General features: G+C 47.4%; 3 protein-coding genes across 3 annotated transcripts; all 3 read right to left on the bottom strand.

Annotated features, from left to right (window-relative positions):
* Positions 1-1,744: 1,744 nt before the first annotated feature.
* Positions 1,745-4,796, bottom strand: LOC34617428 (adenosine deaminase-like protein). The gene is made up of 8 exons (XM_026335847.1): positions 4,230-4,796; positions 3,949-4,047; positions 3,648-3,755; positions 3,158-3,292; positions 2,845-2,916; positions 2,432-2,517; positions 2,198-2,280; positions 1,745-1,941 (listed from the first exon to the last, which is right to left on the bottom strand). Exons 1-8 carry the CDS (start codon positions 4,794-4,796, stop codon positions 1,745-1,747), a joined length of 1,347 nt encoding a protein of 448 aa, XP_026191632.1.
* A 1,176-nt stretch (positions 4,797-5,972) lies between these two features.
* Positions 5,973-8,344, bottom strand: LOC34617427 (probable dimethyladenosine transferase). Its single transcript, XM_026335846.1, has 4 exons — positions 8,062-8,344; positions 7,147-7,393; positions 6,728-6,932; positions 5,973-6,323 (listed from the first exon to the last, which is right to left on the bottom strand). Exons 1-4 carry the CDS (start codon positions 8,342-8,344, stop codon positions 5,973-5,975), a joined length of 1,086 nt encoding a protein of 361 aa, XP_026191631.1.
* Positions 8,345-17,139: 8,795 nt separating this feature from the next.
* LOC34617425 (dihydrolipoyllysine-residue acetyltransferase component 5 of pyruvate dehydrogenase complex, chloroplastic) lies at positions 17,140-22,139 on the bottom strand. Its single transcript, XM_026335845.1, has 7 exons — positions 21,989-22,139; positions 21,360-21,616; positions 20,557-21,041; positions 20,202-20,250; positions 18,495-18,562; positions 17,844-18,050; positions 17,140-17,539 (listed from the first exon to the last, which is right to left on the bottom strand). Exons 1-7 carry the CDS (start codon positions 22,137-22,139, stop codon positions 17,140-17,142), a joined length of 1,617 nt encoding a protein of 538 aa, XP_026191630.1.
* Between the last annotated feature and the right edge of the window lie 3,497 nt (positions 22,140-25,636).

The raw sequence follows: 25,636 nt of genomic DNA, 5'->3' as shown, positions 1-25,636 counted from the left end.
CGTAGGATGGGCATACTCAGGGATGCATATGTTTCATTAGTTCAGGAAACTTTTTGTTTGTTGTTTTCAAACTAGTTGTTTACTTAGTATAAAAAGTGAGAACTTCTCCTTGAGCTGATCGGAATCGTGCACTAGGTGTTGTTCGCTTGTGCATCTCTGCATTATGTGAAATGTACGTGGATTTCTGTTTCACAGTCCAATGCTGGGTGTATGCTGACTTGTTTAATGCATCAATGAAAGAAATTCGTTCGTTGAATAAATTTTCTCTTCGAAAAAGCAAATTGCATTTCATGGTCAAAGCACGACGCCAATAACAACGAACAAAGAATGTAGCTTACTGAGTAAAAGAAGCCATGTGGAGCCTTACAGATGTGCATTTGGTATACTTATGGTGGTTCTCACTTTGCAGGCACATGAAAGAAATACACGGTTTTACTCACAAGGAAACCAATCGAGTTTGGGCCGAGGCCAAGCGGCGGTTGGACCCCTTCCATCCCTTTCAGTTTGTGGCCTATTGGTTCGAAGTGAGGCATACAGTGTTGTTTTAGATATTTTTGGCGATGCAGGGTATCTGCTTCTGGCGGAAATGCATGTGTGTGTTTGCACTCATTTAAAATGGAGCTTATTATAGTCTAACTAGTCTGACAGCCATAAAACTAAGTGGAACTTCGTTAGTGCAGAATGGTATGGCTCTGAGCCTGTTGATTATTGCACGCAGCAAAGTAGTCAAACCGGTAGCAACGCAGTGCGAATCCCGGCCAAATAAGGCAAATCCGGTTTCATGAACATCAAAACACAGAATTCTGAAAATGAAGCCTTTGAGTGGTTTGTGCCTGTTCAGTTATGGAAAATGTACGAGAAGGAGACCGGGATTCCCTCCCCTTGGTGGAACGCAGAAAACTCTTTCTTTTTAGGTGCCCAGAGATAGAGCTATCAAACGCTATACGCAAACAACCTGTTCAAGACCTGTAGCGATCGACCTGGTCAGAAGGCAACAAGACTTACTTTACTTAGATGCTTCTAGTCGTGTGTTCAAAGATTTTGAATGAGCAGGATCTTTTGATCTAACACTTTTGTACTCGACTCTTCACATATTTTTTCAGCCTTGTATTGGAGTGGTGTACGGTTTGACTTAAGGGCTTCACAATAAAACTTCGGATTGCGTTTACACATTAGGTCCAGAAGGTGCTTTCATCGCGGCGTGCCTACGAGTGCACTGCCTGCTGACATGAATGCTGCGGTGAACATGAACAGCAGCTACTATCACTTATAATTGCTAAGATGAAGCACAGGCAAACATTAAAATCAATCCTATCAAGTGGATCTATGCTAACCATAAGGGATTCAGCTGGGCGATTCGCGTGTTCCTCATCGCAGGTACTGTAAATGCACAAAGCAGATCCGAGTAGCACCATACAGTTGAACTAGTACGACGATCACATGCCAAAATAAAACGTCAAAAGGCTCTACCTTTGCAGGAAGAGAAGGGCTATGAAGCACACTGACAGGCTGGCTCCAGGATAAAGTATGATGCCAGACTTTCCTTTTGTCCGTTCGTGAAAAAGCAAATTGCATAAACGCTTGCTCCAAAAAGTCCCCAAGCAAAGCCTCAACTTTAGTGGCATTGCTTCTGGGAAAGTACGAAGCTGTACTTTAGTCCCGGTTTCCCTAATTAAGACAAACATGCATTAAAAGGCGAGCCAACTATCGGTTTATTGCGTGAAGCAGCATATTTAAACTTCTCTCATCCTCCGTTTGTCTTACAAAATTGCATTTTAACTTCATCATTGAAAAACCTGGTAAGGATTCTCTCCTTTTCTTCCGGGGAGCAGAAAGCAGCATGTACAGCTCTCTTCTGCAGTTCAAATATATCTTGTGGAGCCAAATTATATGCGCGTGCGGCAATTAGCAGTTCTTTTGATAAGCTGGTCTGGAAGAGCCCTAAACGGATACACACCAAACCTACAAAGGCAGGCATACAGGGTGGCAGCACCTTCCACGAATGTCTCTCGAACTGCCCGAATCAAATATCCTCACCTCTGAAGGAGAGGCTCTGTTTGTGGCCGTAATACTTTTAACACCGTCGAAACTATGTATTGCCCCACTCGCACCCCCTTCATACTACAGACTCAACAAGTTTATCGGGCATGAAAGCAACTCGCATTAACTGCGGCAAACGAATAATAATACGCCTTACCAATGTCATCAGTGCAAATACAAATGTTCTGCAACCCAAGGATATTCCCCTGTTGGAGCTGCAAAGGATGATCTTGCAAATCCCTGAGTAGATGCGACAGAAGATGTAAAACATACACGCCATCAAATAGTCGTAGACTCCGAACGAAACACAAGCCATGGTGAGAAGTAATTACAATATCCCCAGAAAATAGAATAGACTCAATTGGCTGTGCAACATCAGAAGAACCCGCACCTCAGCTTCAAAGTACAAATGTTCGACGTGGGGCAAACCTCGACGCAGATTCCGCTGTCCACAACGGCCCTCTGTTCCTCGGCTGTCTGACAGAAAAGGTAAATGGCAAGAACAGATACCACGGTTCTACAGGCTCACAGGCATGTAGCTGTCTCCTTTGTTTGCCTAAGAAAAATCTGCTTTGTAAAACATGTAGCTACAATTTGATCCCAAAAGCCTTGGACATGGGCATTCGAACACTGCAAACGATTGGGATGAAGACAGCGAGTTCTGGGCTTCTGAGAGGCGAAAATTCAGCACTATCCAAAGAAACTCGAATCCAAAAATAAGAACAATAAGGCATTGTTGCCACGACATCTGGGGATTAGAGATCGGAGTCCTTAGATCTTAGGGGCGTGGGGTCGAGAGTTTACAAGGTAGCAGCCATGTCCAAGCCTATGCGGCGGCAGTTTTAGGATTTCTTCCGTTTCTGCTTCGGCATCGAGCTGCACGCAAAGCATCCTACACGACGAAAGAGGGGAGTTTGAGGAGAACATGAACCCTGGAATACACACACAAAAAGAAGCACAGTAGCGACAGCAGGGCTGTGGGTGAAAGTACAAGAAAATAGCCTGACAAATCGAATGTGAGAGTAAACGTAAACACAAACGTCATACGTCAAGCGATTTCTCAAAGCATGTAGAAAACAACACTCAGCCGTTGCAATTCACTATGATTCTCTCTCACCGTTTCAGCTGTGTGAATCGTGATTTTTTTCTTTTTATAGAATTTTCCGCCTTCGGAGATAACTTCCTCTTTCAACCGCTGCAGAGTTAACTCTATGCTCCCTTTATCCGGTCTGCCAGCTATGTCGAACCCAACCTACAATCAGCAATGGTGCCGGTCACATGAATGATACTTTCAACTTTCCGTTCCCTGAACGATAGTCCTGGATGAAGTCGAAATGCGCTCGATTGCTCAGCAGTGCCAAGTGATTAGCTGCAACTGCTGAAGATTTTTATTTCATCGAGCTTTCTTGTACCCCCCTGTTCAGCATTGGCAGTTCACTCCAAACGTCCGCTAAACCATTAGCGAACCCTACACAGCTACTCCTCCTCCTGAAAGCTCCCAGACCATTCTCCTTTCCGTCCACAAGCTCAGTATTCCGAAGCGTAATGCTTGAATCACATACTCAAAAGGCAAAACTGTTAAATCCCATACTTTGTGACTGACTTACGATCCAATCAGGGTGCCGTTCGGCTGCAGCAAAGGCCTCTTCAATCTGCAAATTTGCATTTTCCTCCGTGTCCATTCGTCCTCTGTCCAATGAAATGAGAAGCCGAACCTAAGAGGAAACAGCACAGAGGCACACCTATTCACTTGTCGTCCTTTCGGATAGCAGCGTGGCTAGCAATAAAGCAGCCAACTTTGAGAAAGTCGAAGCCCTCATGGCTTTTCCCCGCCTTCTCGGCAGGCCGCCGCCCTCACTATCATTTAACAAGCAGCTGAATTCTAAATCGTAGATCATCCAGGCATACGCTCATTTCCCATTTTCGTTTCGCTTCTTTGCAGCCCTCGACCAGCAAGTCAACGTAGGACTGGGGATCTATCCCCTCATCAGGAATACGCTTTAGTGACTGAAGGCATCGTACCAGATAGTCAAGCAAAGAGAGGAAACATGAAAAGGCTTTTTCAAAGAACTGATGAGTAAATACGTACATGTAAGATATGAAAGGGGTACAGAAAAAATACTAGGGTTTGCATGTCAGGATTCGCACATATTCATGGTTTAGCTGCCGATTAGGGAATAACAGCATACGGATCTTAGTTCGAGATACACGACATTCTCTTTGTGGAAATCCTCCAACACCTCCAGCAGCGCCTGGCGCATATCGTCAGCTGCGCGAACTGCTGAATAAACCCACGTGAAATAATCGAACGCTGCAATCAGATCGGGGCAGTTGGGTGTCCCTGTGTGTATACTTTTACTGACACTTCTGCAGTTCCTGTTGGAGCTGCCACCGTTGCTGGTGATCTTATGCTTGTCGTTGTTCGGTGAATGCACCTCCTCCGTCACCTCTTCCGTGCAGCAATTTCCCCCTTCGGTAGCCTTTTCCTTTATTTGCCCTTTTTGGGTGCGGGCACGTGCTGCCTTTGATTCTTCAATTCTCTTTACGGTCTCGAGGCGGATGGAACCGAAGAAGTGCGCATGTAGCTCGACTTTAGGTATTTTCATTAGATCTTCTAGATCCAATGCTGCTGATCTCTCTCTCCCACTTCCCTCTTCCATGACTCCTGCCTTTATCTCTTTCTCACTCCCGCTGCTTCCCTCACCTTTTCCGTTTTTGTTCCCGCCGCAGCACTCTGACACCCCGTTCGGCAGCATTTGTACCTAGTGTTAAGCTAGACAAACCCCACACACGAGAGCAGTTGATCTTATTACTCTTTGTTTATTATGGACTAAACCTTCTGTGTTAGACGGATAGATAGTCTCGCCTTCACACAAAAGAATAATGCGCAGTCCAACAGCCTGAGTGCTGGTGCTGCTGGCAAGCTTCCGTTTTCACGAAGTTGCCATGGGTCTTTCTGTCAAAGACTTGGGGTTCAAAACAAAGGAAACATGGGTAAACATTTTTCTTATGCACAGTAAAAATATAAATATGTCTTTTCCTGATCGCCCCCGGGGCTGCATGCGCGTTTTCGTGCTTTCCTGGCTGGAAATGCGAGCCGATTGTCGCACAAACATTCAAAGCAGTCTATGCCTCTTTGTGTTTTAAATTTCGTTTGAATAATCCCACATGTCCTTGTACCGTTCATACAAACTGTGCTCGCTATGGACGACCGTCCTTCCAATTCAAGAAGAAATCCTTTATTGTCGGACTGTTCCTTAACTAGGTAGCAACAAACAAATTAAACCCCCGCCCCTCAGTAAAGCGATAAGTATTCGCTGGCGAAGTACACGGGGGAAGACTACCCCGACAACCGATCACCCCAGCCCCAAGCTTTGGAACACCATAAACCTTTACCCAAGAGTTGTTTACAATTTCTCCCTTAAGTGCTGCTAGACCAGATTGAGTGCACACTATTCATCATTTGATTTTGCTGTTCGAATCGTGGAGACTCACGGAAGGCTGATACCCACTAGCAGAAACGTACCTACCACAAAGGTAGGGTTTGCTTGCGCCATGCGCTCAATACCAGTCTACATAATACCTGGATATTTTCAGAAAATTCAAATAAAAATCAAGGGTCCACCAGAAACAAGCGCACTTCTATACTTTGCGTTCTTTCCGCTTCCCGGTTGTTCCCGCCCGCTTGTTCAGGTGCTCAGAGTGTTCGTCCTCTGAATCTTCAGACATTTCCGCTTCTCCTTCTCCCCAAAACAGTTCTTCTACCCCTAAGTACATTTCAAAGCGTAATATGATCTAAAATGTGACACGTGGCACGAAACATATCAATGTATGGAGCCCCCAACACAGATCAAACGGAAACGCCATTCAAAAAAGATACGTGCACCAGGTACAATTGACGGAATCGGGAGGGAAATGGCAAACTAAGCAGCCTACTTACCAGCAGAGATTCCTTCTTTCGTGTCCTCCTTGTTCAGCTCCAAGTCTGCGGCATTTTGGAAGAAGATGCTTCTTCTGTGGAACTCGAGCAACAGTTTGTAGAACTCGGCAGTTGAGATTGAGACACTCCTCCGATCACTTACACCCGCCTCCTGGATTGCCTCAAAGCACAAGTCCCTAAATTGAGATCCGTTAACTGGAGCTGCTCCTTTAAATGCAGAAACAACTTTGTGGTTTTGCTCGAGCATCGACAAGACGGAAGGCTTTTTAAAAATTGACCTGAGGGTTTTTCTCTTCCGAGTGAAGCATATACGGAGCAACCCGTTCCACTCGCGGAAGTCCACCTGAAAATCCAAGCAACATTATACAGGTTAGACGCAGCCACAGCGTAAGCGTCCGCATTCACCTGGCAAGCCACGATCAATATACGGAGCTACCCCCCAGCCCGTGAAAGACCATCGCATTCTACTGGAAACGATATTAGGCAGAGACTCAATAACGCACGATGTAATCACGATTAACGCATGAGAGATGAAGCGAAACGTTGAGACCAGAACCCAGAAAGCAAGTAGACCGATAGTAGCTCCCCCCACAAAAGATCACCCGATAAAAGAAGGCCTCGGCAACCAAAGTGCACCTACAGTTCCTCTTTGAAAGAAGATCTCTACGCTTTAATAACCATTCTGCCTCAAACCATGTATTGCTAAACCTTAATTTCCTTCACACCGCTGGAGACCTGTGTTCTCACCGGCAAAATTTCCTTTCTAGGGGTGATCTTGACGATGACCGAATCAACTTTGGGCGGCGGTCTAAAGGAATTTCTATCTACTTTGCACACTCTTGTAACTTTTGCGAACAAATGGACATTTGCTGCCAAACGGCAGTAGCGTGGTTCGCCGGGCTGCGCGAGCAGCCGCTCTCCGAACTCCTCCTGGAACATTAAGACCGCACACCTGCAAGCACCACGCCAGGCGCAAACAAACACGCAAACGAAGAAGATCAAACAGCAATGGAAGGAATGAAGCACACGCAGAAGAGAGCCAACGACGAGCAAATGACACGACGGACCAAGGCACTAAGAGACCGAACAAAGATTTGTAAAAAGACAAGCAGTTTACTCATAGGCAATGCCTGAAGAACGTGCATTCAAAAATATCCTGCCCTCACCTGAACGCATGTTTGTGCGCCAAGAGCTTGAAGAGGAACGGACTGGAAATCTGATAGGGAAGGTTGGCAGCACAAACATCAAACGAGCCCAAATCCTGCCTTAAGGCATCACCGTGGACGATTTCTAGGTTCGAAAAACCTAAGCTCTGGCAGCGCCGCTGCACTTCTGCAACCATTCGACTGTCGATGTCCATCGCAATCACACGTCGCGCCAACGGGAGAAGGCGGACAGTCAAGTTTCCGGTGCCTACGAACAGAAAAGAGCTGACAGACAGAAAAGACAGCATTATTCGGTCGAGGCAACAACCGCCTGCAAGGAAGTGAATGCGATAGTTGAAAAGAAAAGAAACGAAGAGGAAGAAACGACAGGAGACAAAAAATCATGGGACCCCGAAATTCTCCTAAATAAACTGCCAAATTAAAAATGAACTCGATTACAGCAGTGCAATCGCTGTCAAGCACACAACCGGAGAAGATGGACACCGATCAAAAAGATAGCCAGGCAACAAGGGAAAGCACTGAAATACTCACTAGCCACGAAGAAAAAAGCCGATAGAACGGTGATGAGGATTAGGAGCACGGTATGGAAATGAGAAAGCAAAAGAGGATCATAAAGGTTTCAATGACACTTCTAATGACAGCGCGGTAGGGCCATGCGAAATGGCAACCCGAAAAGCTATTTGCCTGGAGCTTTGGGGACCCTGCAAAATGGCATCCCTCTGAACTCCCAAGCACATTCCAAATGATAGGCTTTGTTTTAGAGAAGCAACAAACAATAAAAGCCCAACATCTTAGTAAGGCTCACAGCAAAACTGTGCAGCAGCCCTGCACGGATGGAGGAGAATGCGAGAGACAAGAGGGACAGCGAACTGTGAAGAGTACAACGAAAAGGATACATAAAGAAACTGCTCGTACCTGGTCCGATTTCAAGCACAACATCAGAACTCGTAATGTTTGCAGCGGCCAGCAGTTTGTCCAGGATTCCAGGATTCTTTAAAAGGTGCTGACCAAACTTTTTCTGGAGGGGAAATGTTGCTGTATCCGCACATTTAGTTCCACCTCGAGCGCTTGATACAGCAGAAGAGGCGTTGGAACTCGAGCATAGAGGGCGGATGACAGTTGGAGCCGCTGCAGGATGCGCATAGGGGCTCACCGCGGCAGCGCGGGCCTGTCTATTCCGGACGGCACGAAGTGCCATATTTACACCCGATGGTTGATTGTTTTCAGTGTTGTAATGCAAAGGGGCAATGTGTTCAGTAGCAAAATAGCATGTTCTTGCAGGTGAACACACGATATAGCAATTTTCTGTGGGGGCCACGCTTAGCGTTTTCCAAGAGCCGGAATTCTCGGTAATTCCTTCAAAAAGGTTAGAGCCCGTGAATGGATCTTTCGTAGGCCGACCAGCAGCTGATGGAAGAATTGGTAAAGTCAAATATTTATTAGGCACAACTCCGCTCCATGCCAAGCCACCAAGTCGCCGCAGCATCACGGGAAGAATACAAGATGCATAGTTGTATGCACCACCGCCATCTCTTCACACCAAATACATAATGCACGAAGACGTTATTTGAGAAGAATCCATCCGCGCCATCCACAGAGTCGCATTGAATCGAGATTGTACGGGGCCTCTGGGGCTGGCCGCAGCCCCGATACTCTCAAATTGAGTTGTAAAGGATTTGATGGATCGAGCTTGAGGAATCAAGCTACAGGGTGGCTGACTGAGCTTCTAGTAACTAGGATGAAGCTTCTAGTCTCTACCATAGTAGTACGCCGAAATTTCATGCAGTAGTTACCATTCCTCGTTTGTGCCATTCACACTAGGTGCTTAGGATTCCAGTGTTCTCCGCGTCGAAGAGAAAACGAACGCAGTTTTCCGCACATGACATGCAAATGCCGGTTGCTTTCTTCTCGAGCCATAAAAATGGCATTAGATAAGCAGTGAATAATGATGCAAGTGCTGGGAAGCGAAACAGACTCGTACAATTAGGGTGAACAAGTACAGCGAATTTCCGTATCGTTTCTTTTCTTGTATGCTCTGAGTAGAGCCGCACTACTGTAACCACAAGTATGAGACCTTAGGAGGCCAGGAACCCCACAGAAGCGCTACGGGCACTACCAGATTGTCTTGCAAACGGGATTGCCTGGTTAAAAGAAAAATTTCTCGCCATTTCTGTATGCTCACGATTAAATTTCACTGCAGCCGTGCCTTTATGCAATAAAGAGGTGCTAGTAAAGGTGAAGTCTGTATGTATGGGTGTACATGTGGGTATGCTTATGTTCATGGTATTTCACCCTATCACAGCTGTTGGATTGCCCTGCATCACGGTACGCCTTCAGCATAGCTCTCTGGAATGAAAAGTGCCCGCATGGGGTCACTTTTTTCTATCCTCATTCCTTCCTTAATCCTTTGTCGCTAAAGGCCCTTTCCTTGTACAGCTGGACTTGATTCTTTTATGAATTGCTGTGAGGAGTTACCTTACTCTGAAAAGTGGTATCTATCCAAAGATGTCTAAAAAGGGAAAAAAGCAACCAAGCAGCAAGGCAAATGCACTGGAGAAAGCTGATCCGAGAATCGCCGAGGAAGAGGCAGCACTGGAGAGACTGGAAGCAGAGGTCAATGAGCAGCAAGCCACACTTTTCTTTTTCCCTTTATTTTTGTCTTATTAAATCCTGTCTTTATGTATCTCAAGATAGCAACAATGATGCATATTCCGATTGCCTATTCAAGATATTGCTGCTGCAGAATTAAGCAATATTGAAGCTTTGGGAAGTTAAACCACAGTCTTTATCCCTAGATCAAACGTTCCAAGGCTTGAACGGGAATCCCTGTACTTTCTTCTCCATTAAAACAAAAAAGACAGATGCTTCACGGCCTACAGGGAATATGCCACATAATGAGACCTGGAGAACTATTGCAGACAGTCGGTCCAGCTGACACGTTGTCAACAATCGAAGGGCAGGAATTCGGGGTTTAGGATTTACGGTTCGTCTTTCAGGCCAGTAAACTCCGTGAAGAAATTGCCATCGAAGAAGCCAAGAGGGTAGAACTGCTAAAGGAGCAGCATGCGATGCACGGCGAGTGGTTATTCGAGAAAATGCTCCTTTCTGTGAGTAAAGGCACTACTGAGACTGCATTAGGTCAAGGGATGCTCTAGTAACATTATCGTTATTTGGCGGCATATTCAAGTCCGTGCCGATAGTACCCTAAAATTCGTGCTGCCTTTCTTTCATTAGTGTCCTCTTATGCTGCGCTGAACCACTTTCCCGCACAGACTGCCACATTTACTCTCCTTTGGCCGCACAAACGCTGTGTGGTTAGCCCTTCAGTGGCTTTCGTTTTGCCTGTCTCCCCTTTTTACTTCAATTCGCTGAATGTTCATTGCCTCTTCTTGAAGCTTCCGTGGTATTTCTAGTTCCGTTTGTCTCGTGTTGCATGCATTTCCTCCCTCTGCAATTTCAACCATCTTGTTTATATACTTTTGTTAGTGTTTCTACAATCGATTTTGCAACTTCTCTAAACTTGCCTAGCTCGCAATATGTCCGCTACGGCTCTCATCTAACTGAAGAAGTTAGAGCATACGACACTTTTTCTTCTCTTCTTCGGCATTATCTCTTTGCCCAGCAAAAAGTTGCATTTCTTCATCTGCTTGGCTTCACCTGCCTGAGCTTTAAAACCTTCCCTTCTTTCCGCAGTATTTGTGAAATCTGCTCTGCTTCTACACCTATGCACATCTGCTTTTCTGTGTCTCTGTGTTCGCTTACAACCGCTTTGCTTTCTAAATAATCTTCTTGTTCCTCATTGTTTCTTAGTTTCCTATTACTGTTTGCCTTTCCTCCCGTGTAGAATCTGAAAGAGGATCATTCAAAGTTGCATCGCAGTACGGCAGAAAGAAATTGTCTCCACGCCACCCAAACTCGATTAGAGAAGCAGAGGCTCCTGAAGGCCAGACTAAAAGAAGCGGCGGAGTCAGCAGCCAAACTCCTTCAAAGCCAGGCTGCTCTAGTCCTCAGAGAACAGCAGCAAATGTAAGAAAACTAGACGTCACCATACTCCAGAATATGTAGATCTCACGTGGACAAACACGCCCAACAAGCACATTTTATTCTTGTTTCTCTATAGAGAAGAGAAGGATTTATTGGAGTTATCATGAGAAATAAGGAGACCAAAACCCTACCAGCACTAACGCACTTTGAACGTTCTGCACTTATGGTCTGTCGAAGGTTCTAGTGCGTATTACTAAGTGAAAATCACCCGTAAGGAGACATCCTCGCATTGCAACGAAGATGTTTCATTAGCCATTCTTGCTGTACTATGAGAGAGCCAGGTGTGCATACAAATGGCCCCACTCCTATCCACAGCCATGCTTTCGTATAGTTGTATGCGTTTGCACCTCCTCCTCTTGTTCATTTTCAGTTTCAAAAGGCATTAACATACTTAGGCCGTATTATGTGAAAAAGCCATTTATACATTCACTGGTCCTCAGTTTTTTTGGCCATAGATCTGCCTTCTCATTTCCTCATCAATGTCAGCTGTAAACGTAACAAAAGGCCATTGTCCAGGAATTTTTTTAGTGGACTTTAACTGCATTAGCAGAAGCCTGGATAAGATGAATTTTATTCTTAGATAATGTGCTGCACTGGCGTCTCATCTGCTTTCAATCCTGACTTTTTTGTGTAGACATCCCATATGTCTGACTGATTTGCATTCTTGTGCTGTATGGCTTGAACTCATGTTTTTTCCAGCATACATCTCAGTGAGGCAAAGGCCGTTGCTGAGGATTTTCGTCAAGAATATCTAGAAGTTCGCGCCGCGCGGCTTCTGCTGCTAGGAGCCATCCGCATGCACCATAATGAGTGTCTATACCAAGCTAGAAAGCAAGCTGAGCGGAAGGAGGCTGATATTCTTCTCAAGCATAAGGTTAGATGCAACCAGGTGAGGCATACAGAGAACAAGAAAAAGAGGGAGTACCCTGGCGATTATGCTCACCAAGTGGTCTGCCTGGCCTTGACACAGCTGTTGGTCAGAACAAACTTGATTCAGAAGGACCTATAGGCATGTTTGTTGCAGAATTTCTTTCAAAAGTCAGCTTACTGCGGCTGCCGCTATAGACACCTTCTGAAGGATCAGCATTTAACCAAGAAACCCTTGCCATTCACTTTTTGAAGATTGGAATTAATGAAAATTTTGTGATTGCTTCTAAATTTGTTTATGATGTTCATGCGTGTCTTTGTGGTACAGCTACGCGAGGCCAAAGAGAGAGCGCTTAGACGTTCTATCAGTTATGTTGAGGAACAAAAGGCACAGCAAATAGCGTGAGAGAAGAACGACAAGATAAACCCTCTACGCCAGACTCTAATTATGTAGCTGCTTTTAAGATGTCATACATATGTGAGCACCTCGGAAGTCCAAACGGCAACAAGTCATATGCATTTCGAAAGCAGACTTCTTTGTACCTTATTTGCTAAAGAGAGTTGATTAACGTTGATGAACTGCAGTGTTGCCGATGAAGGCATGTACTACATAGGTTATGAGTCGTAAATTAGGCTGTTGTCCCCTTTACATGTTTAGAGAGCCACTCAAAGATGCAGCAGCAGTGAAATGCTGGAATACTATTAGAACGCTCACGGTAAGCAAAAGTAACGTTTTTCAGGAAACAAGCTAAGCATCTCCTTTTTTATGCTTTTAGGGATCAGCAAGCAGAGAGTAAAAAGCTCGCGCAAAGCACTAAACGGTTTTTCAGCGATGTTACGTCTGCCAGCTTGTCCCTCATCCGCCAGCTCAAGGTACTATTCCTTAAAACAACCAGTACTTCGAAAAAGACTGATTCTTTACAATGACTATAAAATAACAACAGTTCCAGCTCCAAGCGGCAGCCCACTATCTGCGCAGTGCAGTTCTCAAGGTTCGAGGATGGTATTCCTCTTGGTTTTAGTGTTACATGTGGGAGCGACGAACCACATAGGATCAAATGCCAAACAGTAGGAGGATTGTAATGGCCAGCTTGCAGCAAAGTCGTGTTGGTATACAGCAAGCGTTCGTTATTATTGTAGAGCCATGCATGTTTACCAGCCAGTTGCTGACAATTCGCCAGACTTCAAAGTGCTTGAAGCCTAGTCAACACAATAAACATGCACATTCCTACAAAACGAAGATTTGCTCCACCATCACTTATGTTGATCTGCAGAAAATGGGTGTCAAAACATGGCGAAACAATTAATGAATATTCCAACGTTGACTACCATTGTCTTCACAATGCGTATCTTATGTAAAGAATCGTTTCACGATTATCACGATTATTTTCCTAACAACACACCATTGCTTTCTAAGCTCAAATCTTAAGTGGGTTGTGGGCACAGACACGCGTGCCGTCAATTCGCATTGCAAAACTAGTTGCAAATGCACTTTTATTGTGACGTAATACGATCATATGGCGAAATGCCACGAAAGGCTATCATACCAACTTGAATTTCGCTGTTTTTCCACAGAAGGAGCAAGAGGAGCTGAAGCAAGTCGAAGCCAGAAGCACAAAAACACTGGCAGAGCTTCAGGCAACAAACAGAAGCCTTGCAGGTATGCAAGTAAATCTGTGGATATCTAGTAGTTGCGTGATACGTTATTGTGTGTATGTTGTTTCTCATTGATAAATATATACCTGCTGCTTAGTGAGCATGTTATTACAAGGGTCCGTGCTAAATTTCATGCGTCCACAGCTAATAATAGAGAAATATCGAGCCGATTTTACAAGCGGATACTTCTAGTGTATGACTAGGATCGTCGCAGGCTTGATGCACATAAGCACTCAATCCATGTAATTCCTGTGCTGTTATATGATCGGATGGCTCGGCTATTACTGATTGCGAACGCACACAAATCCACACGTAGGAGTCTTGAAGTTGACTTAGCTCTTCACTTCTTGATGGGAACAAAAATAGAACGACTCCACAGAATCTTTCCTGCTCCTCTATTTCAAAAATTACTGTGCGATTTTATTCAACTTACTCCACTTATCTCCCGAGAACGGCTTTTAGTTTCATATTATACTGGTTTCCCAACTTTCTGTGTGCATAGAACCATTGAACGGCTTGAAGGAAGAAACAGAACAAATGCAACAGAGTCTGCAAGTGTATACAACTGAATTACAGCAAATCGCGTCGGCAAAGGCAACTTTGAAAAGGCAAGAAAAATTGTTTCGAGACCTTCAGCTTCAGCAGGAAGTACTGCAGCAGCAATTGATTGAATTGCAAAATCAGAAAAACCAGTTATCAAGACAACTCAAGGATGCTGTGCTCCAAAGCCAACAGAGGCGGTATTTAGAGGTGCATATTCTCATGCAGCGATATACTGCAAATTCGATGCACAATGCGATGAAGCATACAAAGTCTCGAGCTTGTCCTTCAGTGGCCAGCCCATCCCAGTTGGTTGTTCCTCTGGGAGCGTCCGTCTTCTTATTACTTCACAATGCAGGGGAATACGGATGATTAGAGTGAGCTCTTTCGTTAAATATGCACAGCTTCTGGCTACTCTGTTTGCCTGGCGATGGAAATTTCTTTATTTGCTCAGAATATCGTATTAGAAAAAAAAGTTGCGTGCCTGAAACAAGCGACTGAAGTAGCGGAAGTACAAGTAAGAAGAAAAGTGCCTCGCTGAAGAAGAGCTTCGTAAAAGAAAATCACAAGTCAAATATACCGTCTATAGTATTACTTTGGATCCATGGGCCTTATACAGCAATATATCTTACGTAATTTGTGTATTCAACCGAGAAACAAAAACGTTCTGACCACCCTACGCTGTCTGCTTGCAAGAGGCTTTGATTTGTCCACGACGGAAAGAAACTTGGTCATTGGCATGCTTTTATTGCTCGAATGCAAATACTATTATAATATGAGGAGAGATTCTAAGAAAATACACTCCTTGTAAATTCCTTCTCCCCGTATTCAGTGTTTTTTTGTTACTGGGTGGACTATTTTGTTGCACTGTTATATTGGGGAGCGTCTAATTGAATTCTCGTGTCAAACAGGCTTCAGAGGCCCTATGGCGTCAGTCAAATAGACAGACGGACTCCGCGGCCTTCTCAGAAAAGTTCACACAACTGTTGGAGGAAAAGCAAGAAGAGCACACAGAAATTAAGAGAAAGATTGAACAGGTTAAGGTAAGAGAACCAACTAACTCGTGTCCGCTGCCTTCTGGTGGTGAAGCGAGAAACCGGATGTGTTGAAACTGAGTGTGCAAGCAGTTAGTTGAATACATCAGGTCTAATTCGTTAATGAGCGAACTCTTGGCTTGCTCACCTTTTATTGTCTCTTCCCCACCATTCATCCTACCTGATGTGGCGCATCATTATACTTTTCCTTCATTAAATTGATTAAACTAAACAGGCAGAGACATATGCACCAAAAGAAATCTCAAAATATATCAACAGAAGTATCCTGACAGCTCTGTCAGTGGATGTTGTTGCTACAGCAGCCTTAATGACAAGAAAATATACAGTACAGCTTTTCTGTGTGTCCACAGACGACTCATGCAGATACCCTAGACAAAGTCCTGGGGGCCCTCCACGCCAGTGGTCTCGCAACAGACGATTTGGGGCTTCATATGAAAACCAAAATATCCTGAAAAGCAGGTTCTATCTAGACGGGATATGAGGTGTATCTTTCGGATCCTGATTTAAAATACAAGATTAATTCAGGCGGAGCGCAATGCACTGCGCACGCCCTTTTTAACCGACGTCGGTCAAATGCCAGTTGCTCCCATGTACGTTTGGGTAGACGAGATAACTTATTCAAATAAGGGAGCCATAGATGGCGAAGGCACGTGTTTTAGAGGCGTATGCATCAAGTTGGGAAACGGACCAATTATTTTACGTTTTGTATTAGGGGTCCCCCTCTTTTAACTGTGCTAGAGTCCTGTACAAAATGGATGGACACTTTCTGCAAGTCATACGCTACGGACGAAGCTTTGGCAAACTCATGTTGCCCCTTTCGCTCAACCATTGTCCCCGGGTCAATTTTCTTTTCCTTCGTCTCCACATCGCTCTCAGCGTCTTACTGTGGGCTTCCCTTACTAGTGTAGCTGCAGCATCAGGACTCTGCTATCCTTCACTGTATCGACTAATCATCCTCAGATTTCCTGCCCTGATCTGGCATCAACCAGTATATATTCAGGAAAAACAAGCTGCCTCCATCCTTTAGCACTGCTATGTCACTTCCTTTTGGTTGGCCTCACCAAATATTCCAGCAGTTGCAGCCATGGCACTAGCTACAAACACGACAACTAACCGCTTCTGCCCGTTGTCCCCAAGGTTCAGCCTAGGAAACGGGTAGCTATTGGAACGCATACCGAGTGAAACCGCATATTCTTCAAGAACCAAACGGTCACTTTGAGCTCCTGATATATAATCATATATTGAGATGAATGAGAAATAAAATACAGAATTGCATATTAAGTAAGGGGATCCGGCCTTGTCTACCCTAAGGCCTTCTTGGTCCAAGGGTTTCAGAAACTTTCCGTTGAAGCCGAACAGTTCTTCCTTGCTGCCCCTTCTCTCCTTTTCTGTCTCTTCTTCTCTGCCTTCCCATGTGGCTCTTTCCGCCCATGTGTTCCCGACTGTGAGTCCTGGGAAGGACAAGAGATGTGTGAACACTTCCTCTTCGTTTCCTTTGTGTCTGCTGACGTGGCACTGAAGCTTAAACACGAATGTGCAAGCTCAGCATGAATTCAAAGAGAAGACCACATTAAGGAGGAAAAAGAGTAGGGCAAAGAGGAATGAAGGATCAGGCAAGGAGCAATGTGTTCGGAGCCTTCTCGATGAGCGAGGCCAAATCCTAGAAACACACAACGCCCAAACAAAGGCACTCAGTGACACACTAAACGCTTAAACCTACAGTTCTGTGTGTCAGAACCTTCTTAAAACTCCTTGCGTTCCTTTAGTGAGCCCTATGCCTCGAGCACTGAGCAAAGAACAGGCCTAAATAAGTTGTGAACGAACTAGCCTTTTAATCCCCCAAGCTCACCACAAGGAAGTCGGCGGCATGCTGACCATAGATGTGGCGATGGTCGCAAGTGAGTGTAACATTCATTTGTTTGCTATGCTTAAGTCCTTGTCCGCTTTGTTGAAGAACGTTTCTCACTGCTCCGACGGCCATTATACAGCCGACGTTTTGCGGCAACACGGCGTCAAATTGCTCCACGCCACTCATCCCCAAATTGGAGATGTAGAACGTGCCACCTGTTAGTCCGGAAGCTGCGAAATCTCCGCCCTGAGCTGCTGCTAGTTGTCTCCGCCAGCTGCGAGCCAGCGTGAAAATATCTCTCCCTAAAACGTCTTTCAAAACTGGAGTCACCAGACCCCCTGGGATGGACACGGCCATGGCAATGTCGACGGACGGCGGGTGGCTGAGGAGGCACAAGAAAGGCAAAATAAGAACTGAATATTGCGTAGAATGCTCTTTACGACCATAACTATCCTTGCAATCAATACGAACATTTCATGAAAAGCAAACGGAATTGCCAGCCACAACCGACAGCCCACGGAGCGTGGCCCTCCCGTAACACGCGGCAGAGGCATAGTAAACAATCTGGGTGCTCGTTTTCCCATGTAATTCCATATATTAAATAGATTCAGTAGCGCGAAAACCCCCCTTCTCCTACCATACGGTATCGATATTCCGTTGCCTTCATAGCGTACGACAGGGCTTACATGACGTTTTGGTTCTGGGCGTCAAATCTTGCGTTTATGATGGGGTGCTTCTTTACTGTCAGCGCCACAGCCTTTGCCAGAAGCACACTTAGGCCGGGTGCAACGAAGCGCTCATCTTTTGAAAGAGAAAATGCATCCGCGAGTTCTCCCGTTTTCATTTGTCCGAGCATATCGAACAGTGCGTCAACAGAAATGCCGCGCGTCAGCCTGGGAATGAGATCACAGGGGGGTGAAAAAGTGGATGGGCGATAGAGCTTCACGAAAAGGCTGGGTAGGATCTCGCACAGGTGTACAATTGGACAAAGGAACGAACGAACGCTTAGAGAAACCCTGTCTGTCCCTTTTTTGCAAGCGACACGGAGGGGTGGATAGGCAGAGCGACATATAAGCCGTGACAGAAGCATGTAGAGCTGAAGCTGTATAAGAGAGAGGGAAAGAGAATGATGAATGGAGCAGAAAGACATCGCGTGAAAAAGGCACGAAGGAGAGAGGCAAAATACAAAGTGGCCGGGATTTTACATGAAGAGACCAGAGGCAACGCGTGCAAGGTCGGAAGAGGCAGCGGGATACAACCAGAGAGTCGGCAGGCGACAGGATGGAGGGAGCAGAAGAAAAAGGCTACAGGTGAAGGGAAGAAAACGGAGGGCAGACCTGAACACGGGTACATTAAGCGTTGCTTCCATGTTCTTTGCGATCGCCTTTTCCAAGCTGCTCAGCTCCTGAAAGAACTCAAAATTTTGAAGGTGTGACCGCCAGCAGTAGCACCTCGAGAGCGCCGAGTGTGTTGGTGCACCGACGATCGTTTTCGGGTGGAAGAGAGACCCCGATCCATGGGATGGCAAATAGGCATTTATGAGGAGGGCTCATGAGGAATAAGAGTGTGGATCCCTCCCTACGGTGTGCAAGGCCACTTACCACGACTGAGGGCCGTTCGGAAGTGCCCCTTGCGGCGCTGCTGGTGGAAGAAGTGCTGCAGGAGAAGTTCGTTTTGGCTGGATCGGGAGGGTGCCCCAGGTGCTTCTTCACATCGGCCAGAGTAACACGGCCTGCGAAGCCGGTTCCACTGAGAAAAGTTGCATGGGCGCACGAGATGACGAAAAGCAACAGATGAGCGGATATTCTAGGGTAGGCGTGAGTTCTTCGTGCAGGAATTTTGTGCGACTCCTCTTGAAGCGAAATGCACCCCCTAAGTAAGCACGTCAATTCACCATCCCGCTTCCCAAGCCTCAAAAGTACCACAAGCTGTTGATGGGGACGTTGTGTTTCGCAACCAGAGCTTCAGCGGCAGGAGTTAGTAAGACCTGAGAATAATGCAGATCCACTGATAAGTATACACCCTTAGCTCATGGCCCCAACGAACAAACACCGAGGTGTAAGGCATGTATGCAGGAAATGGCGCCGCCAGAATACGTGTTCCTCGCTGCGAAACACAACTGCTATATCTAAAAGCATTGCTTCAATTCGTGACTGCGACGTGCATTCTTATGAGGGGCGAGATGGACGCACCGGTCGGGAAGTGGCATCGCCATCAGCGCCTGCCCCTTCTCCTTTGCTGTAGCAAAAGCATCCACATCACTAAACGAAATCAAGAAGAAAACAGTAGAACCCAACCATGAAGGCATGCAGGACGAGAGGGCCCCTAGAACTAACACGTCTACACCGGAAGATGCAAGAAGAAAAGCCATATGAGAATACACCCTCATATGGCCAAACGCTAAACCAAAAAGACATGTAAAAGGAGAGCTCGCTGGGTCGATGAACAACCAAGATACACTCTGACCATTCATACTCTTGTTTATATCTTCAAGAGGCCCACTCCAGATGAATGAACCCCTTAAAGTTACAACCCTTGGAAGTTCTGTCAGTAATGTGCCCCTGGCTATGCCGTTTTGTAGCAACGTCTGTCTCAGATTTGAAGCGAAATGCACTCGCTTCAAATGCCTAGATGTGCTCTTTGTACAGCCTCGCATGGCTCTACCGACTCATTGCACTCTGCGGAGTACTTCTTGTGGCGGCGCCTCGGTGAGGGGAGTCGCCCTCGAGGTGCTCTACCCGCATGGAGAACCATCAGTGCCAGCATGCGCCGAGATTACGTATTATAACGCGTCGCGTGCAGGAGCGGCGTCATAGAGAACATAAACAGAATGCCGCTTCACCCACGGCAACGGCTTTCTCACACCGTGGATACTGATTTTTTTTTCAGGCTTACACGGGCTTGCGTGCATTTCCTTCGGAACCGCGCTCGCAGAGACTGTCAATAGGAACGTAAAGGTGCCACGGGAAAGATCAGTGAAAAACACGATAAGCCGTGAAGAAATCTTACGAAAGGAATCGCCCAGAGTTTGGGAGAATGGCAACGCGAGGAGGGGGCCGCAAATGCATCCTCTTCAGTAGTTCTTCTGACAACCTAAAAACGCAGGCTTGTCACATGAATGAAGAGACTCAGGACTCATCGTAGAAGCAGTGGAGTCGACAAGGCATAAGCGGCGCAAACAAGCCTTTTTGACCTACATGCTAGAGAGCTGAATGTATATATATATATATACGACCCTCCCGATCGCCGCTGAATTTCGGAGCCGGCGAAGGCAGGAAGCTTTCACTGCATTCGATTTTTCTATCGCCCCTCTCCATTTTGCACCATTCCTGCGCATGTCTCTGCTTACGATTATTCAACCCTCAGCATTTTTCTCCGAACAGCCTGGGCTTCGCTTACTTTGGATCTGCAAGGGCTGCTGCCGCGGCAGGTGCCGTCGTAGAAAGTCGCTGTCGGAGAAGCTGTTGTAACTGCTCTCCGGAGACTCCAGGCACGCTCTGCTCCTGGGATGTCTGATCCACAGAAGGCAAGAGCCATTCAGTTGCTGCAGCTTGCACGGTGCGCTCAATTTCTGCTCCACCAGCCGCCGTTAGAACCGATGCAGCCGGCTGTTGTTGCTGTTGCTGTTGCTGTTGCTGTTGTTGCTGCTGCCCAGCACGGGCCGCTTCTAGAGAAATGGGTGCCCCTCCAGTCTGCTTGCGCTTCTCCAGTGCTCTCTTGAGTTGTTCAATGTGCTCCTTCTTTTGCACGATGTAGGCAATGGTATCCCCGACAGCCGCTGTCGTTCCGTTGGGGGCAGAAATAGCCGCGAGAAAGCCCGCATCGAAGCTCTCCACATCCATATCCGCCTTGTCGCTTTCCACCACCAAAATGCGGTCTCCAACCTGAGCCAGAACCAGCGTTTTTTCCAAACACAGGAAGAAAATGAGAGGGGAAGGGGGCAGACGAATGCCTCTCTGGAGAGCTCGGCGAGCAGGATTTGTGCAGCTCCGAGGCTGCACCGGAGCTGCTGCCAGTGCGGCTGGAGTGTACATACACCGCCCCTCTTCTCGTCGCCTTCCATCCGAAACCGACAGGAGCCGGAGCAGCACGGGCCGCCCCAAACGAAGCCAAAGACTGCAAAGCCATCGCGAATTTCGAGCGACGGGAGGGTGCACATCTCTTCGTTCTCGAGGCAATGCTGCATGCCGCTATTTTTGTACCTCTATTTTGTCGCCTTCTTCCTTGTACCATTTGGTGATGGTTCCCTGTGTCATGGTGCTGCTGAGGGCCGGCATGAACAGCGACACAGTGCCAGTGGGCAACTGCGAATCATTGCTCAGTCCTTCCTCCTCCTCCGCAGTCACCCCCTCCTCGCCTCCCGTCCCCCCCGCCTGCGAAGCCGCTGCCGCTAAAAGCCCCACAACTGTGCCAGGAGCGACGGAGACACCTTCTCTGACGAGGATTTTTCGCACAACTCCTGGACGCAAGGCAGCAGCAATCGACGCAGCCAATCGGCCGCAGTGCATGAGGCGCCGCGAACGCACACCATCAGGCGGGAAGCACCCCTGCTACGGATGCCAAACTTTCTATCCCCATCTTTCTTCGCTACCTCCCCTAACACGTGCCCCTTGGCCATGTTGCTAGCGAGAGAAAGAGAGAGAGAGACAGAGAAAATTCCAGCTCGCGGAGCAATCCGCTTTGCTGTCGTTCTAGTGGACTCCGGCTGCGCCGGCTGCAAAGGAGATCGTGCAAGCGAACTCCTGTGCAGCCGAACGAGCTCCTCCTCAGCTAGCCACTTAGCTAGCTAGGCCCATCCGTAGACTCTCTTAATCGGGGAATATTTATTTACCGTCATGCGGCGCCTCCACGTCAAGATCGGCTTTGTCGCTCTCGACTACGAAAAGCGAATCTCCCTTTCTCACTGTTTGGCCTGCCTCAGCCTTCCAACTGCTAATAAATCCTTTCGCAGGAGAGCCAGTGGACGTAGACACTTCAGGCATCAGAAGCTCTGTTGGCTGAGAAGCTTCTGCGGCTGCTGCGGCTTTTGCCGACAAGCTCGGCGAGCCATGGCGTCCTGCTGCAAAGGACAGATGCAGAGAGCCGAGCTGTTGCTGGCTTTGGAGCGCAGGAATGGGCTGCTTTAAAAGACTTGTTGCCGCCTGATGCTGCCTCTGTACCAGTGCAGAGGGTCCCCCGTATTGGGAAACCTGGAATGCCGCGGCTGGCCGCTGCTGTTGCAGCAGCAGCAGGAAAAGCGGCAAGAAACGGAGAGGAGAGTCCATCACCCCAAGCCATTCAGCTTGTCGTGCAGTCCGTGTATTGTAGCGGCTGGTGAAACCGAGCGCGAACCTTTCTGCGGGGTCGCTGGCAATAGGGTGAGAAACGGGGGGAAGCAGGAAGGGAGGGAGGCTGGCGGCTGCAGCAGAGGCAAGGCGCCGCTGCACCTGCAGGTTCGATTAGAGGCAGGCCGAAGCAGAGGTCCTAGCGGAAGCGCTGTGAGAGGAGAGAAGGGGGAAGACGCGAATTGCTCCTTTGTGTAGCGCCGTTGTGCCCAGTCGCTGCCTTCGAGCTGCTCGGAGGCGGGGGGCAGAAGACAGGGGAACGAACGGGCAGCACAGACGAGAGAGATCAGCAGAAAAGGCTAAGTTTTCGCTTCTTTTAGCTGCAGATTTTGCTTCAAAGAATGAGGTGTGCGGCACCTGGCGGGAAAAAGAGAGAGAAAAGAGGTCGTTTTCCTCCGTAGTGTAAGCTCAAATTCCAGAAAAGGACAGGCGGCAGTGCACACAAAAGGTGGGCTTAACAAGAAATTAAGCGTCTGAAGACAAACACTGCTTTTTCCCTCCCTAATAAATGCGTATAAAAGGCTAGTTCTCCCTAACATTGCAGGAAGGGCCCCCAGGAGTAGAGTTGCAACAAGACAGGAGACAGCCCGACTGAGCACTCTCTCCCTCACTCTTGCTGTCTCGCTTGGCGAGAGCCAGTTGACTTTTTCCTGTGTGGGTGCATCCGTCTCTACTTGTTAAGGATTTCCCAAGAGCCAGAACCTCGGAAAGAATGGGATTTCTTCTTAATAGGGTCGCCGTATTCTTCCCTGTCCTGGGAAAGTGAAGGCACTTTAGGAATGGGGTTGCGCAGTGGGTGTTCGACGAAGGCGGCTCTGCACCGCAGTGTATGTACCCCTAGATACCTTTTAAAAGGCGTTACGTCTCCAATTCTGCCCGCTGGAGGCAGACATAACGTATGTTAGTGCCTAGAGGAAGGAGGAAAAGGAGAGGCTTGCTATGTACATTGTATCAGTCCAGCTGCCTTGTCGGCAGGAAAGAAAGCAAACTTCTCATGAGTCACACAAGCTCGCGTGGGCCCTCCCGCAAAACATGCTGATGAAAATGCCATTCGAACTAGCGAATCCCTAGGTGCTGCGAGCTGTCGAGTCTATTCAACGGTCAGACTATTTAGATACACTAATGTGGGGCCACACCACCATAAATGAAACTAGTTAACCTTTCCTCTTCCTTCTAGATGTTGTATTGTAGCTGCCACGAAGTGCCTCTGCCGCTACGTCGAACAGAAGTAACTGGCGCTGAAAGACACCTCGCACAAGAGGTCATAATTTGCATGGTGGCTTACACTGAGTCCGTATTGTCCATGTGACTTACGAACAGGAAAGGGGGGTTTCTCAGCGCTCTCAGCCGAAAAGTGGCTCCGGGTTTTATAGTGAGCATAAGGGGTTGTGTTCCCCCTTAGACGCGCTGCAACGAGCTAGGCGACGCTAATCTACCCTTATTGCATCAACACAAACCCAGTAACAAATCACAATGTGGTTTGGGCGCTAGTTCCTCTTTTGTGTTGCAGCGTAGCATTAGCTTACTACGGCACGAATCAATATTGTTCGCATGGTGGGTAAAGGCTGTTGTCAAGCTTTGAACGCCGAGCGTATCAAAAAGGTGTAGCTACGTGCACGCTAGCTGTTCTTCTCCCCTCATGCTTGGACCCTGGGGGCAGTGAAAGGAGAAAACACTTTTGCAAAACATTCATTTTTTTGTAAGTTTAGAATGAGTCTGCAGTGGTCTTCCCACGGATACCTTAGATGGAACAATACGTGTTCACATAACAGCACGCTCCCAGTAAGTGAAAACTTTTGCTCTCCTACAAGACAGGGGAGGAGCATCCTGAATCGCCCTTTCATCATAATGCCTTCATAGGCTGGTGGTTTGTAAGCAGTAGCGGCGTGTGAGGTCGTCCCTGCCTTTGACTGTGCCGTAGCGAAGTCATAAGGTCTGCTGCCGTAGGGCCACGGTACCAATACCGCACTAGCACGTGGAAGAAAGCTATGTGTTCCTTGTAAAGTGATCTCGTCCTCTTCTTCAAGCTCAGCCATAAAAGGAAGAGTGGCCGCGCGGGTGGAGGAAATACACATATACCCATGAGTGCATGCAAGAAGACGAGCCCATAGGGCGTTCCGTGCATGCATTCACGCAGGGAAACTCAGCACGCCACAGGCACACGACAAGCAACCCTATAACCGGATTCCGCCAAGCAGCCCTACCCTGCAACAAATTCAAGGTAACAGAACGCCTCGAACATTGCACATGCTCCTGAATAGTGGTGTCAAAGTACCGCTTGTGCAGTGCCGGACGTGCCGCGGAGCTCTCCCGCGGGGTCCATTAGTACTGAAGGAGCTCACTGAACCGCAAAATTAGCTGTTGCGGGCGTTCCTGTCAGCAGATTATTGGGCATGTTGCTGAGCAAACGAGCATAAGTATTGTGAACACGGGGGCAGAGAAGCAGAAGCCCGTATGTCCTGTCGGCTGCCTCTGATATTGAACCCGAATCACTTCCTCCGCTGGCCGTTATGTTGCTCCATTCTTCTTTCTCGCCCTTGCTCGAGTTCCTGCAGCTTACTCCACTTTTTCCCAGTTGCCCTGCCCATTTGCGGTCGGCGATCCGTGGCCGCATAACCCTTTAGATTTCAAAGCTTAGTTGCTCTTTACTGGCAAGGAGACTGCTTGGTGGAGAGCTTGATCCACTTGCTTTGTTTCATACGTTTTCCTGGGGTGCACTCTGCATGTGTGAATTGAATCTTGCAAGTCATAGATTCTATGCTATTTTACTGGCCCTCGTGGAGATACCATTCATCGGGATGGTTGTATGCGTGGAATGACGGCTAATTTATTGGATCGCATCGATAATGGGCCTACATTCAGTATAGTAGAATCTAGGATGCGGCCTTACATGCTGAAGGGAGTACGGTTGTGCGACTCTTTGAATTGCTCTGGGTGTACGAAACGTTCACAGGAGCCTCTCGTGCGCAAAAAGCCCAGAACCATGATGGCCCAGGGCACATATGGGATAGGTCTATTTTGAGGGCAGGCAAGGGCTGTCCTTTACCTTTTTGGCTATAATTTAGCTTGCGGTGTACTGCAAGCGATCGGGTGAGCAGAGTTACACCGGGCTCCTGCGTCGAGAAATACAGGAGGTAATGAGTCGACTGTGGCTC

This window comes from Cyclospora cayetanensis, unplaced genomic scaffold (genome assembly GCF_002999335.1).
Source record: "Cyclospora cayetanensis isolate NF1_C8 unplaced genomic scaffold, CcayRef3 CcayRef3_contig_82, whole genome shotgun sequence".
NCBI classification, from domain to species: domain Eukaryota; phylum Apicomplexa; class Conoidasida; order Eucoccidiorida; family Eimeriidae; genus Cyclospora; species Cyclospora cayetanensis.
The sequence above is the reverse complement of the archived record's forward strand: the minus strand, read 5'-3'. Positions and strand labels throughout refer to the sequence as shown.

Excerpts from the sequence above, each read along its gene's own strand:
- LOC34617428 (XM_026335847.1), bottom strand. The coding sequence starts at position 4,796 with ATGCTGCCGAACGGGGTGTCAGAGTGCTGCGGCGGGAACAAAAACGGA. Across the intron at positions 4,048-4,229 it reads TGTATCTCGAACTAAGATCC|TCACTAAAGCGTATTCCTGA; the intron begins GTATGCTGTTAT and ends CGATGCCTTCAG. Across the intron at positions 3,293-3,647 it reads AACGGCACCCTGATTGGATC|GTTGGGTTCGACATAGCTGG; the intron begins GTAAGTCAGTCA and ends TGCTGATTGTAG.
- LOC34617427 (XM_026335846.1), bottom strand. The coding sequence starts at position 8,344 with ATGGCACTTCGTGCCGTCCGGAATAGACAGGCCCGCGCTGCCGCGGTG. Across the intron at positions 7,394-8,061 it reads TGTGCTTGAAATCGGACCAG|GCACCGGAAACTTGACTGTC; the intron begins GTACGAGCAGTT and ends TTCTGTTCGTAG. Across the intron at positions 6,324-6,727 it reads CTAGAAAGGAAATTTTGCCG|GTGGACTTCCGCGAGTGGAA; the intron begins GTGAGAACACAG and ends TTGGATTTTCAG.
- LOC34617425 (XM_026335845.1), bottom strand. The coding sequence starts at position 22,139 with ATGCCTGAAGTGTCTACGTCCACTGGCTCTCCTGCGAAAGGATTTATT. Across the intron at positions 20,251-20,556 it reads GCAGCCCTTGCAGATCCAAA|GTTGTCAGAAGAACTACTGA; the intron begins GTAAGCGAAGCC and ends CTGCGTTTTTAG. Across the intron at positions 17,540-17,843 it reads GCCCAGAACCAAAACGTCAT|CCACCCGCCGTCCGTCGACA; the intron begins GTAAGCCCTGTC and ends GTGCCTCCTCAG.